General features: G+C 43.4%; 2 protein-coding genes and 1 non-coding gene across 6 annotated transcripts in view; 2 read left to right on the top strand and 1 right to left on the bottom strand.

Annotated features, from left to right (window-relative positions):
- The first annotated feature begins 437 nt into the window (after positions 1-437).
- Positions 438-13847, top strand: part of TMEM220 (transmembrane protein 220) — a 14867-nt gene continuing 1457 nt past the window's right edge. The window contains exons 1-6 of one of the 4 annotated variants that reach the window (XM_066264302.1): positions 438-833; positions 2313-2456; positions 4479-4539; positions 5626-5749; positions 7192-7251; positions 7368-7489. In XM_066264302.1, the coding sequence (XP_066120399.1) occupies positions 741-833; positions 2313-2456; positions 4479-4539; positions 5626-5749; positions 7192-7251; positions 7368-7416 (531 nt within the window). In that variant the 5' untranslated portion in view covers positions 438-740 and the 3' untranslated portion in view covers positions 7417-7489. Of the gene's footprint in view, positions 834-2312; positions 2457-4478; positions 4540-5625; positions 5750-7191; positions 7252-7367; positions 7490-13847 lie in introns of those variants that run through there. The other 3 variants (XM_066264304.1, XM_066264305.1, XM_066264303.1) reach the window with 3 other exon arrangements.
- The window catches only part of ADPRM (ADP-ribose/CDP-alcohol diphosphatase, manganese dependent), an 18081-nt gene continuing 12541 nt past the window's right edge, over positions 8308-13847 (bottom strand). Inside the window, exon 5 of the mRNA XM_066264296.1 lies at positions 8308-12228. Within this exon, the coding sequence (XP_066120393.1) occupies positions 12159-12228 (70 nt within the window). The 3' untranslated portion in view covers positions 8308-12158. The remainder of the gene's footprint in view (positions 12229-13847) is intronic.
- On the top strand, positions 11294-11427 carry LOC136327432 (small nucleolar RNA SNORA16B/SNORA16A family). Its single transcript, XR_010729650.1, has one exon. It is a non-coding gene; the product is annotated as a small nucleolar RNA SNORA16B/SNORA16A family (small nucleolar RNA).

The raw sequence follows: 13847 nt of genomic DNA, 5'->3' as shown, positions 1-13847 counted from the left end.
ATCGGAGGGATAAATCACAGAGCAGGAAAGGCTCACACAGGCGAGGGAAGAACGGTGACTTTATTTCAGCGTCTTTAACTTCATAAGAAATTCATGAGCAACGCATGGGAACATTTTGTTGGTTTTGGTGGTGGAGAAGAACTGTAAATATGTATAATATGTAAATACTCTTTTATAATAATAATAATAAAAAGCCCATGGAAATAAAGAGCCTGCTGCAGGAAAGCTGTGAACTGTGCAGGATGCTAATAGAGCTGTCCTCACTCTAGGAAATTACCATAATGCTCACGGGGCTCTGCGAGTCCCAAGCTTTGGAGAGACGTGCATAAATAAATACGAACCAGAAAACACACCAAACGCCCACGCATCTCTCTGGTTTCGCTTTTTTATTTTCTTTATGTGGGAAAAGTAGCTTTAATAATAACAAGCATTGGAGGTAGACCTTTCTGGGGTCAAAGGCGCCTCCTCACCACCGCCGGGCCGTGCGGCCTTGGGCTAGTCGCCCAGTCCTCCGGGCTCGCTTCCTGCATCTGCACCAGGGACAGCAGGACAGTGGCCGCGGTCTGCGGAAGGGGAAACCGGGCAGCACACCGAGATCGGGCGGCGCGCCCTCCTCGCCGGTGCGCCCTTCCCGCCTGAGCGCGGATGGATCCCGGGGCAGGGCCAGGGCAGGCCAGGGCGGGGCGTGCCTATCCGGGCGGAAGGACCGTAGTGGCTCGCCCGGCACTGCGCCTGAGCCCATGGCGCCGGCCGCGGGGCGCTGGGCACCGGCCGTCTGGAGGGCCTGCAACGCACTGATGGCTGCCTTCTTCGCTCTGGCAGCCCTGGTACAGGTCAGCGGCGTGGCCCGGGAGGCAGGCGGAAGGCGGTGGGGGAGCAGCTCGGGGGGCACCCCGAGGCGCCGGGCTCCAAGCCCCTGTCCCCAGGCCCGTGCAGGGCAAGCCAAGCGAGCAAGCCCGTAGTGTCGCGGGGGCGTGCAGTGCAGGTGGAGGGTGGAATTGATCGGCATTGGATGATAGGTTTCTTACCCACCTGACTCTGTCCCTCTGACCACAGCGCCCCCCTCCCCTTCACGTGCTGGTAGGAGCTGGTTCCAAGTGGGTCACTTTGAAAGCTGCCTGAGCAGAAGCAGCCAGTGGGTGAGACTGAACACCGTTCAGGGCTTATGTCATGAATTTGAATCAAACCCCTTATAGCAGTGGTCCCCAACCTTTTTTGGGCCACAGACCGGTTTAATGTCAGAAAATATTTTCACAGGCCGGCCTTTAGGGTGGGACGGATAAATGCACCGAATAAAATTATGCGACCGACAAACGTAAAAACTGGTATTTTTAAATATAATTGTCGAACTTACGAGACAAGCATCGAGAGTGAGTCTTAGACGGATATAACAGAGGGAATCTGGTCATTTTTAGTATATGTGCTGCCGAAGCGAGCACGGAATCTGGTCATTTTTAAAAAATAAAACATCGTTCAGACTTAAATATAAATAAAACAAATAATGTAAGTTATTTATTCTTTCTCTGTGGACCGGTACCGGTCCCCGGCCCGGGGGTTGGGGACCACTGCCTTATAGCACAGTTAGCGCTCCAAGTCCATGTTTGGCTTTCTTCATTCCTGCAGACGGAAGGGCCCCTAACAACACTCGTTCTAGGTTTGGCATGCTTTGTTTGGAGTTCCTGCACAGTTCTTTACAAAAACGTGTGGGTCTGATGTGCCAGCCATCTGCTGTGTTCAGCCAGAAGCCCTTTCTGCCACCATGAGCCGCTCCGGTGGTAGTCAACTCGGTGCCTACCGCCCCCTAGTGGTGGTCAACCTGGTCCCTACCGCCCACTAGTGGGTGTTCCAGCTTTCATGGTGGGTGGTAGCAGAGCAACCAAAGTATAAATAAAAAGATAGATTTAACTATAGTAAGTTGTTTTATAAAGATTTATTCTGCCAAACTTAGTGAAAATCCAACATAAAGTACTTGGTAAGTAATTATTATTATCTGCTTTAACTTGCTGTAACTCTGCTTTATAAATTTTATAAAGTAAAATGACTTCCCTACTTTATAAATCACCGTTACTGTGGAAGCGGTGGGCGGTTAGAAAATGTTACTACTAACAGAGATACAACAGTGGGCGGTAGGTATAGAAAGGTTGACTGCCCCTGCACTATGTCTTATTCCTATTCTGAATCCCCAGTGCCTGCCGGGGGCCAACGGCAGTGTCTGGCATGTACCCAGTGGCTGGGATGAATCGGAGGGCAGACCAGAGACAGTCGGAACCTGACGCCCTGTCTGCTAATACCTGATGTTTTTGGCTTTCCAGGTGAACGATCCAGATGCAGAACTCTGGGTGGTGAGTATGAGCCGCGCTCCCAGGTCTGAAGGAATTGTGGAACTGCACCAAGCACTCTGTTTGCTGCCACCCCCTGCTCTGTGTGTGCTGAAAAACCTAGACATCAGATCCTTTGTAAGCTCTTTCCCCTGAAGTATTCGGGGGAAATGGGTCAGAGTGATAAGGCACTGTGTGTGCATGTGCGTGTTAATTCAGAATCTTCCAGAGACATGGGGGTCTTTTAGCAGTATTCTTTTTGAATAAAGGGTCCAACTGAGGGTTCATCTTTGAAGACACAAAGTAGAACTCTCAAGGTCAACTGAACCACTCTTCATGAGTGTCTACCCAGAAACTCCAACAAACATCTGACCAGAAAAGACCAGTTGAAAGTTTGTGCTTCTGCTACCGACAGTCCACACTGAACTGGTGCTCTGATAAAAACCATTGGGGGGGGGGGGGGAGGGAAGGCATTCCACACATTTTCTGAAATATCTGGATTTTGCCCTGTTTCTTCCACTACAGATACAGAAGACTGTACAATATCACCAATGAGAGTATTTTAGGCTTTGCAACAACATCAACCGTGTACAGATTAGCAATAAGTAAACGCATTTGGAATTATAATGCAAAATTCTAGGCAGTCTTTTTTAGTGCAGAATAGTAGAACTGTGTTCTCATACTGTCCAGACTCACACGTCCCCGAATCAAAAAGTGCCTTTTCCTCGGCAGCCTAGTCTGTATCCTTAGCTCCAAACACTTTTTCCCTGCAGGCAAGTCTCAGATATACCGCTTCATGTTGAATTTACAAAAGGCTGCTAGATAGCCTCACCTGGGTGTCTCATTGGCTCCTCAAATACACCCATGGGTCCGACCAGCATCTTCCCCTCAAAACCCACGCTTCCCCTGCTCACCGATTTGTTTTCAGCAGAATCACTCTGAATCATCCTTGCTCAAAACCTGTCACTTCTAACATCTCTCTGCCCCTTACTGTCTTTGAGATCCCCTCAAAACAACAACAAAAACAAATAAAAAACAAAGCAAACAAAAAGCCCAAGGTAGGCCTAATTGTTTACCTGTACAGAACCTGTCCATTTTACTGCTCACTTCAAGCTTAACTGACGTGATGTGAAGAATAAACCTCACGTCCCAAGACATCCTCCCTGTCCCCAGACATCTTCCCTTGCCTCTCACGTGGACCCTGGCGATAGCTTCCTAACTCTCCTAGCTGCTTCGAAATGTCTTCCATGGAGAACACTTCTGGCATTTTTCTTCCTACTTTAAAAACTTTTGTCATTCCTCAAGGTATCTAAGTTGAAACTCTCCAACTGGGCATTCAAGGCCCACCACTGTATGGCTAACCCGCCTTCTCAGCTTGGTCTTGGCAGCCTAGGCCATCTGTAATAATTACTGTGCCTTTGCCCTGGAATTCCAGTATGTCACAGTCTACTCAAGCTTCAAGGTCTAACTCAAAGGCCATCTCATAAATCTCTATCCACTGCGCCACCACCAGCCAGGCAGAGCCACATGCTTCCTGTAAAGCGACCATCTCCTTACCTGCCCTCTTCCTGCAACACCCATGCAATAGCAGGTTTGGCCAGAGTCAGCTCGCTGTGAATGAGGCTTGAAAATCGGTCCTGCTCACAGGCCAGTCTCCAAACTCCAAACCAACTTACCAGCAGTTTCCAAGACGGAGAGCCGGGGCTTCTTCGGCACATCTGACCCATCGTTAGTACATTTCCTGAGGCCCCACTTGCAGGGAGGAACATTGGGCTGGAGGGTCCATGGTGCCAGACCCCGCAGGGCCACCTGGCTGGTTATGGCTACTCCGGCTCTATTTTCAAAGAGCATTTTCTTTTATTCAAGTGGGGAAGCCCGTTTGGGCATGGATGTAACTTGGCAGAGATTAGGTGTGTCCCGAGACCCAAACGAGGAATAATGCGCCCTTCCCGGACTAGCCTACAGTCTAGGAAGGCTTGCCGTGGTGCGTACCATCGAAACACTGGTTACCACCTCCTCGGTCGTTACCGAAGCCTAAGGTAAATCGAGTGTGGTGGCCACTGATGTCAGCATCTTCCTTTACTTCCTCAACACTTCTGAACACCTCCTACGTTGGACATACGTCTTCACCCACGTGACTGCCGTTATTTCTGCTAACAGGTTGTGTATACAATCCCTGCAGTGCTGACCCTGCTTGTCGGACTCAACCCTCTTGTCACAGGTATGAACCTTAGATTCTGAATGGAGATACTTAATAAAAAATGCTTCTGAATGAATGAATGGCTCTAGAGCAGAGGCATTATCATGTATTTATTTATTTTGTAACCTGCTTCCTGGACTCCTTACATATATATATCTATCCCAGGTTTTAAAAACAAACCACTCAAAATAGCTGGCTTGTATTGCCCGTAGGATACCCTGCCTCAAGTATGGACAAAACATACCCGCTTTGCCTTTTATGGCCCTAAAAACTCTCAACAAGCCTGAAGTTAGACAAGTTATACTATAAAGCAATGCTTTAGAAAAAAATGCATTTTACATTTTTTACGAACGTTTTCTTATTAATGAAGAATAGTCCAGCAAGTTATTCTTTACTTTCTTGAAAACAGCTTCTCCTGGTAGGGCTTGAAGTTCTCAGCACCGGAGTGGGGGAAGCTCGTCCCGAGGTGCAGGGGTTCCTTGCACAGGCCCCTGGAACTGCCCACATCTTTCAAGTGTGTTAATTAAGTCAGGGCTCCACTGATTGCAAGCAAGGAAAAAAAAACCCTAAAATGGGCTCTAAGCTAACAGGTCGCCGTCCTGGGAGACTTGACCGCGAAGGCGCAGGCGGGCCAGAGTTTCAGCTTCTCTCCTCTCCGCTCCACCGCCTGTCGCACTGACTTCAGTCTGGGGCCCCACACGGTAGCCCTGAGACTCCAAGTCCACCAGAACACAGTCCACTCCCCTGATACAGCCACAAGCCTCAAGAATTGAGTCGCTGGCCCTGATTTGTCATCGGTTCATCCTGGGCTAACACAATGTCACCAACTGATGAAAAGCTTTGACTGACCTAGCTTATGTAGGACTTTGGGGACCAGAGCGTGGGAGGGGTGGGCTTCCCAGTAAGAGTCGTCACAGGAAAAGGGGATGCTGGACAACCAAATTAGTCATTGTCCACTTAAAGTTATAATCATTGCTTCAACTTCTACAATGTCCCTCAACACAAAACCGAACCCCGCCTACTCTGCTGTCTGACAGCAGACTGCAGCAAAGCACACAGAGTCCAGTTCTCCCTGGGACGTGTGTGACTCACGATTTCTGTTTGCAGGGAACTTGATTTGGAAGAGTGTCTCTGCAATACACATATCCTTTTGCACGGTGTGGGCCGTTGGCCTGGCGTACCACCTCGCGCTGCACACCTTGCGGGACATCTTACATGAGGAGGAAGGCAGGTAAGCACGAACTTTGGCCCTCAGAAGGGGCGCGGGCTGAAATCTCCCACTCCCTCATAACACGTCACCTGTCACCGTGACGAGGTCACGTAGTCTCTCCCCCTACACCACGAAAAATCAGGCTAAGTATTATCTCCTTTCCAAGTTGACGAACCTGAAGAAATGATGGGACCAGAACTCGAACCCAGCACTGTCTACCACACTCCATGGCCACTTCCCCGGGCAGCCGTTACGGAGTACATGTTACCCTCAGGGCGTTGGGCCTTGGCCCCGTTATAACGGAGCATGAATACCGCTACAGTAGTAGTCCAGTCTATTAAGGTGAAAATTCCACCAGCATTGACTCAGTTTCTGGTTCAAGCCAAACTCTTACCAACTAGGTATTGCTCAGCGACCTCTGAGGTCAGCCTCCCTCAAGCCTTGTCCTGGTGCTGTATTCTCTCTCATGTCTTCTCGCTTGGTCATGGCCACTCAATTCTTATCCACTTCTCCTTTGCTTCCTCCCACCCTTGACTTCCTGGCCTCACTAACGGCCCCATTCCTTCACTTTTTATCCCACTGCTAACATCTGCCAACATCTGTCAGTTACGCATCACTGGTAAGGCGCTGCTACATTGTAGGACCGCATCCTTGGGAAACTAGATCTGGTTGGGTTCAATCAATGAGAACGGAAACCAAATGGGTTGAATCACCTGCAACTTAAGAGCCTATACGGTATGGTGAACTCCCAGTGGTACTCTGGCCAAATATAATTGTTTCTTAGTCTATGTAAAAGATAAGTGTTTAACATTTCTAGCATGCAGCCACCCCCAAATCACTTGCCTGGCCCCCAATACAAATCATCTCTCCACAAAGCTGACAGTCTCCACAATATGTGCTCAAATGACTCATTTGTGCTCAACCTGCCGAACTCCAAACACTCTAAAACAATGTAAAATACATGATCAAGTTGAAATGCTTTTCTTGGTTGTTGTCTTCTGGAGACCCAGCGACATGAAGTGATCTGGCTGTGCTTTTGTTCCATTGGGTTTTTGTTCCCTGCTAACTTGGGGAACGGTCATGGAGCTTATATCTGCTTCATGCTTTTTTTTAATGTATTAACTTTAGAGAGAGAAATATAGATTTGTTGTTCCACTTGTTGACGCACTCATTGGTTGATTCTTATACGTGCCCTGACTGGGGCCTGGACCTGCAGCCCTTGCACCTCAAGACAATGCTCTAACCAACTGAGTGACCTGGCCAAGGCTGAAATTTATTTTTATTAAACATCAGAGAAAAGTAATTTATGAGTCATGCCAGGCTTGAAAGCACTCTGTAGATGCTCTATCTCTTGGGGGAAGTCACCCAACAATCAGCAGAATCGAGTGTTGTGGAAGTAGTGGGACAATACGTATCTCACTGGTAACCACTTCAGAAATGTGAAATGTATGCTATTTTTACAGGGAGCTGTTCGGGCTGGTGATTATCACAGCATGGATGGGTCTGTGCCACAGTTCATCGAAGTAAGTTTTCAATTCAAAGGTGTATTCAAGGTTGATCAGATCAAGTAGGAAAGGGAGACTAGTGAAACACAAATATACACAGGAATCTTTTGAAAGAAGTTATTTCCTTCCCTAAGGAAAGCTAATGATGAAACCAGTCTTCTGTGTGGCCCAGTGAAATCATAGGGAATTGCCAACTTAAAGGATGTTCTTTGGGGAGATGGAAAATGATCTCAGAAGGAAGCTCGAAGATTTAGGGAATGAAGAGCAAATTTAAAAAAAAAGCGTGAGTACATGTAAATGAATACTAACCTTATAGCACAATGATGTTTTATGATACTCAAACATAAAAATAATAAATGCATGACAAGAGTAGCATTAGTTGGAAAGGGATAAATGCAGGCAGTGTTCTAAGATCCTTAAATTGGGAAGCAGTAAAAATATCAATTTATATTAGACTTTAATAAGGATTCATGTGGTACTCCTTAGGGTAACCACTAAAAGAAAAGAAGAGTACAAGGCAGGGAAAGAGAAGGGAAAAAGAACAGAGAGGAGAAATAGGAAGTATATGTTTAGAGTTTATTTACCCAAATATATGAGAAATTACATTAAATGTAAATGTTCCAAATATTCCAATTAAGAATCAAAGATTTTCAAAGTGGATAAAAAGATTAAAAACTCACTAAACACTGCTTACAAAAGACACCCCTTATAGATACAAAAAGATTGAAAGGTAAAAGATGGAAAAACACACTATACAATCCATAACCAAATGAAAGCTAGTATAGCAATTTTAATTTAAAAAAGTAGACTTTAAGGCCAGCATTATAGAAAAAGGATTTTTTAATTATTTTTAAAAAATATTCAAACATATAAAAAAGCAGAGACTAATGAGTCAGGTGTACCTATCACCTAGCTTAAACAATCATCAGTATATATGTCCAATCCTGTTTCATTAAATCAGTCTTCTCCATACTTAAGATTTTGAAGTAAACCCCAGAAACCATAGTTATATCTGAAAATATTTCAGTATGCATACTTACAAGATAAGCACTTAAAAAAATAACCAGTCTACCATCATCACACTCAAAATATATAATTCAGAACTGAGTTTTCCAGTCAGTGTTTACATTTCCCGAATTGTCTTGAAAATGCTTGTTCCTCTGTGCTGTGCTCTGTATTTCCAATAAATTGGTAGTTACCGGTAGATCTAGAGGCCTGGCTAGATTCTGGTATTATCACTACTAAGCAAAACTATTTCAGGGGTGATATGTACTTCCATCATAATATACATAATGCCTAGCTGTTTCTTTGTAATGTTAATAGTTTTTAATGATCATTGCCTAAGTCCATTAACTCATTTGAGCTGCCAAATGGTGCTATTCTAATTATACCATTCGTTGATTAATAGCTGGTAAAGATCTACAAAGAGAAACTTCCACTTATCAATTCTTTGAGATACAAATCATAAGATGAAAAGGGCAAAGAAAGTGTTGATCCCTAATTTACCAGTTTTCAGAATAAATCGTTCATGCCTGGGCATCTTCCAAAAGTGACCAATCTGTTTCCGTTGCGTTAGTATCATCATTGTAGTCAGGGATCTCAACATAGTTGATGTTTTTCAGTCCACAGATGGTATCTTTATTGATGCTTCAACTGTCCAACTTCAGCCAGTGGCACTTACTCAGCTTTGGATCCTGAGTTCTTTTTGACAGGACCCTAGTAACCTTTGAGTTCTTTCTTGCTTTCCAATATGACACAATGTTCCAGGATAATGTTGTACATTTTATGCCCCATACCTGAAATCAACCATTTTTCCAAAAAGCCGATTACTTTTTAGTAGGTAATGGGATTTAGAGGTCACGATCCAGGCGTGAGCAGTGCTTGTCACTAGTGGATTGGTTATGGGTTCTTCTCCGTGGAACAAGCTAGAACATTCACATACATGTGCAATTTGTACATAATTGTACATATAAAGATAATATGATTACATATATACTTAAAATACCTTGTGAGTTCATACTGATCCTAGCAATTCAAATTCAAAAACACAGATTTTCATTTAACTTTATCAGCAATCTTACATCTGCCTTTCCTTTTAATCATGTCAGAGTCTCTGGTCTCAGTGTCTTCAACATTGGCTCCTTGGACTTACCTCACAATACAAACACAGTCTCAGAATAACAATGGTTACTGAAGACAAGAGTTTCCGGTTTGTCCTTGTTGTTGTTAGGGAACATCCCTCTAAGGCAGTGGTCCTCAACCTTTTTTGGGCCACGGACCTGTTTAATGTCAGAAAATATTTTCACGGACCGACCTTTAGGGTGGGTCGGATGAATGTATCACGTGACTGAGACAAGCATCAAGAGTGAGTCTTAGACAGATGTAACAGGGAATTTGGTCATTTTTTAAAAATAAAACATCGTTCAGACTTAAATATAAATAAAACGGAAATAATGTAAGTTATTTATTCTTTCTCTGCGGACTGGTACCAAATGGCCCACAGACCGGTACCAGTCCGCAGCCCGGGGGTTGGGGACCACTGCTCTAAGGAATATATATTCAAATTATTTGGGATAGTTACTCTGTATGCTAATGCTACCAAGTGAATCCAGTTAAGTTTTTTACTTCCATTTCCAGGGATACCTTTATTAAAAATAGGTTTTGTTTTATAAGTATGTAAATAGCTACTTGGTCCCAAAGTCAAATCTACAAGACGACGTCTATTCAAAGAGCTCTAGATTCTTGATCCGCCAACCCAACACCCTGCCTTTGTCTACAGGTGCAGCTTCCTCTGGTTTTCGGGTTCATCCTTCCCCGGTTATTTCAGGGAGCAAACACGTTCATTTATTTGTATTTCTGCGTGCCTTGGATAAGTGGGGGCAGGTCACACACAGCTGTCCTCGCTCTGATTTTCCCTTACTAAGTCACAGAGCTCTTTCTGTAGGACAGAGTTCCCTATTCTGCTGAGAAGTCCACAGCCTATCCAGTCCTCTGCTGCTTAGACTGTACCTTTTGCTATGAAACAGAATACCAACAGAGGATACTGTCAAAATTTTGAATTTGGGAAATTTTGACAGTTGGGAAATGGGCAGGAAATTTGCATTTTTATTAGAAGCAGAGGTGAGCACATTTTCACATTGATTACAAACCAGTTGTATTTCTTTTTTATATAAAATATTGGTTCATCTCTGAGAGATGTAGGTTTAGCCTGTTTCTTCCTTAAAGCTGTGAGTTTCCTCTGCTTTTAGAAGCTTTCTATATAGATTATGGCTCCTAACCTTTTGTAACACAAGGAAAAATGTTTTTACAGTTTGGTGTCCTTTTATTTCGCTTAGGCAAAGTATACATTACTTTGCCATGAAAATGTCTTGTTTTTAATGTAACCAAATATATCAATCCTTTCCCTTCCTGCTCCTGGATGTGGGGTCAAAGGAAATCTTTCCTCTCAGGTTTCAAAGTCATGTATGTTTTCTTCTAGTATACGTACAGTTTCATTTTCACATTTAAACCCTTTAGAATTTATCCTCGTGTGATGGTATAAAAAACCCATCCAGTATTATCTCATTTCCTTTTGGCTATCTGGTAAAATAAGCCATTATGTCAGATGCATAACAACAATTCTAAATTTGTATATAACTAAGAACAGAGCCTCAAAATAGATAAAACAAAAACCAACAGAAGCCTGACCAGGTGGTGGCGCAGTGGATAGAGCGTTGGACTGGGATGCCAAGGACCTAGGTTCGAGACCCCGAGGTCGCCAGCTTGAGCGCAGGCTCATCTGGCTTGAGCAAAATAAAAAAAAAATATGCTCATCAGCTTAGACCCAAGGTCGCTGGCTTAAGCAAGGGGTTACTCGGTCTGCTGAAGGCCCGTGGCCAAGGCACATATGAGAAAGGAATCAGTGAACAACTAAGGTGTCCCAACGAAAAACTGATGATTGATGCTTCTCATCTCTCTCCGTTCCTGTCTGTCTGTCCATATCTATCCCTCTCTGACTCACTCTCTCTGTCCCTGTAAAGAAAAAAAGAAAAAAGAAAAAAAACCCAACAGAACTAAAAAAGGTGGCCCTTACCAAAGCTGCAGCTGCTTCCACATGGCTGCTGCGGTCAAAAAGGAGCCCAGAGAGACCGTTTTCCATGACAGTCCCCGTTCTGTTTGCGTAACTGATCTGCACCATTTTAGGAAAAGACAGCGGGGGGGGGGAAAAAAAACTAAAAAAAGAAAACTAAAAAATCTATTGTCATTTTGAAAGTTGTTATAAGACTTCTTTCAGTCACTAATAGTAGCAGAAAACAAACAAAAATATCGAGATATAGATGATCTGACCTACACAATAAGAAACTTGAGGTAATGGTCACATACAGAACACCAGCACCAAGAATAGCAGAATTCATTCTTCTCAAGTTCACATTGAATACTTACAGAAAGACAGTATGTTGGGCCATAAAATAAGCCCCCAAAATTTCAGAGAATATTCTTTGACCACAGCACAACTAAACTAGACATAATAAACAAAAATGATTATTAGACAATCACTGTGTGTTTGGAAATTAGGAAATACACTTCCAAACAATATTTGGGTAAAAGAAATCACATGGATTTTAGAAAAAATTTCTAACGCAGTGATGAGATTACTGTGTACTGAAGTTTGTGAGAAGCAGCAAAAATCATGCTTAGGGGAGAAATTATAGCTTTAAATAAATACATTTAAAGAGCAAGAGAGGGTGAATGAGCTAAGTTTCCAAAAACTTAGGAATTCTCCAATTCAAGAAGTTAAGAAAAGAACAAATTAAACCCAAAGAAAAAAGAAGTAAATGTAAAAGCAGAAACCAATGAAATGAAAGTTGACACAAAAAAACAGAGGATGAAGTTGGTCAAACATTCATTCTCTGAAATGACTTGTAACAGTGACAGGCCTGACAGGCCTAAGAAGGGCAGAGAGGGGGGAGGCACAGACAACCAACATCGGGAATGTCCCAGCATGTCCAAGAGATCCTGCAAAACCATAAAAGGACAGTGTGAGTGACTTTTTTGCCAATAAACTTGAAAATGTAGATAAAAACGGACAGATTCGTTAAAAATTACAATGTATCAAAACTCACACCAGAAATACTCAGAACAGTCCCATAAATATTAAAGAATTGAGTCAGTAATTTAAATTTTTTCCTAAAAGAAAACTCTAGACCAAATGGCATAACGGGAGAAGCCTATCTAACATTTTAGGAAGAAATAATGCCAACTTTCAACAAACTCTTCCAGAGAACTGAAAATGAAAAAATACTTTGCAATTCATTTTATCAGAAGAAAAATGTTCTTGATACCAAACGTGACAAGAACATGACAAAAAAATAAAAATAAAACAATTTAAAAAAATACATGGAAATCTTACTTATGACCACAGATGGAAAAATGGTAAACAAACATTAGCAAATTAAATGCAATATATAATCCAGCCACCTGGTTGCATTTATTCTAGGAATACAGCTAGTTGCAATGTTCGAAAAGCAATCAATGTTTTCTACCACGGTAAGAGAATAAAAGGAAACTATCTTCTCAATCTATATAAAAAAGCATTTGATCCAATTCAGCTTCCAGTCGTGATCAAAGGTCTTAGGAGACAGGCACACACGGGCACTTGGCCTGACAAAGGGTATCTCTGCCGAAGCGTGATGCTTCACGGTACGCAGGCGACCCGTTCCTCCCTCGGAGAGCAGCAATGAGACCCGGCTACTCGCTACTGACACTTCTTCTCAACACTGCTCTAGCACTTGTCCTAGCCTGTACAATAAGGCAAGAATAAGAAATAAAAGGCCCAAAGATTAAAACGGAAAACCTAAATTTTCATTATTCATGGTAACACTGCATGCATAGAAAAATCAAAAAGTACTAAAAAGTTATTTGAATAAGTGAGTTTAGCATGATTGCTGGATACTAGGTCAATATAATAGAATAAACTGCCCTTTTATCAGCAAATAACAAAATAATAACAAAAGTTTATTTAAAACAAGATAAAACAATTCCTGTGGCTCTGTGGTAGAGCATCCGCCCCGCGTGTCGAAGTCCCGGGTTTGAGTCCCAGTCAGGGCACACGAGAAATGCCCATCTGCTTCTCCACACCCTATCCTTCTCTCCTCCCGCAGCCACAGCTAGAATGAGCCAGTTGGCCCTAGGTGCTGAGGACGGCTCCATGGCCTCGCTTCGGGTATTAAAAATAGCTCGGGTGCCAAGCAACAGAGCAGCGGCCCCAGATGGGCAGAACATCAGCCCCAGACAGGGGTTGCTGGATGGATCCCAGTCGGGGCGCATGCAGGTGTCTGTCCCTCTGCCTCCCTGCCTCACACTTGATTCAAGGGTAAAAAAATCAACTCCCTAGGAATAAATGTAACAGAGACATGTAAAATATGTACACACAAAACTATAAAATATTAAGGGAGAAATTAAAGAAGACCTAAATATCCTGTGGCAGTACAGGCTAAACCTATTATTGGCAAAAGGATAAATCAATGAAACAAAATAGAACCTAGACACACAACCTACCATACAGACACTCTCTGTGTCCTATGACACAGTGGCACTGAGAGTGACAGGGTACCCAAAGGCAGTCTTTTCAATAA

Source organism: Saccopteryx bilineata, chromosome 2, assembly GCF_036850765.1.
Source record: "Saccopteryx bilineata isolate mSacBil1 chromosome 2, mSacBil1_pri_phased_curated, whole genome shotgun sequence".
Classification (NCBI taxonomy): domain Eukaryota; kingdom Metazoa; phylum Chordata; class Mammalia; order Chiroptera; family Emballonuridae; genus Saccopteryx; species Saccopteryx bilineata.
This window is presented reverse-complemented; position numbering and strand designations above follow the sequence as displayed.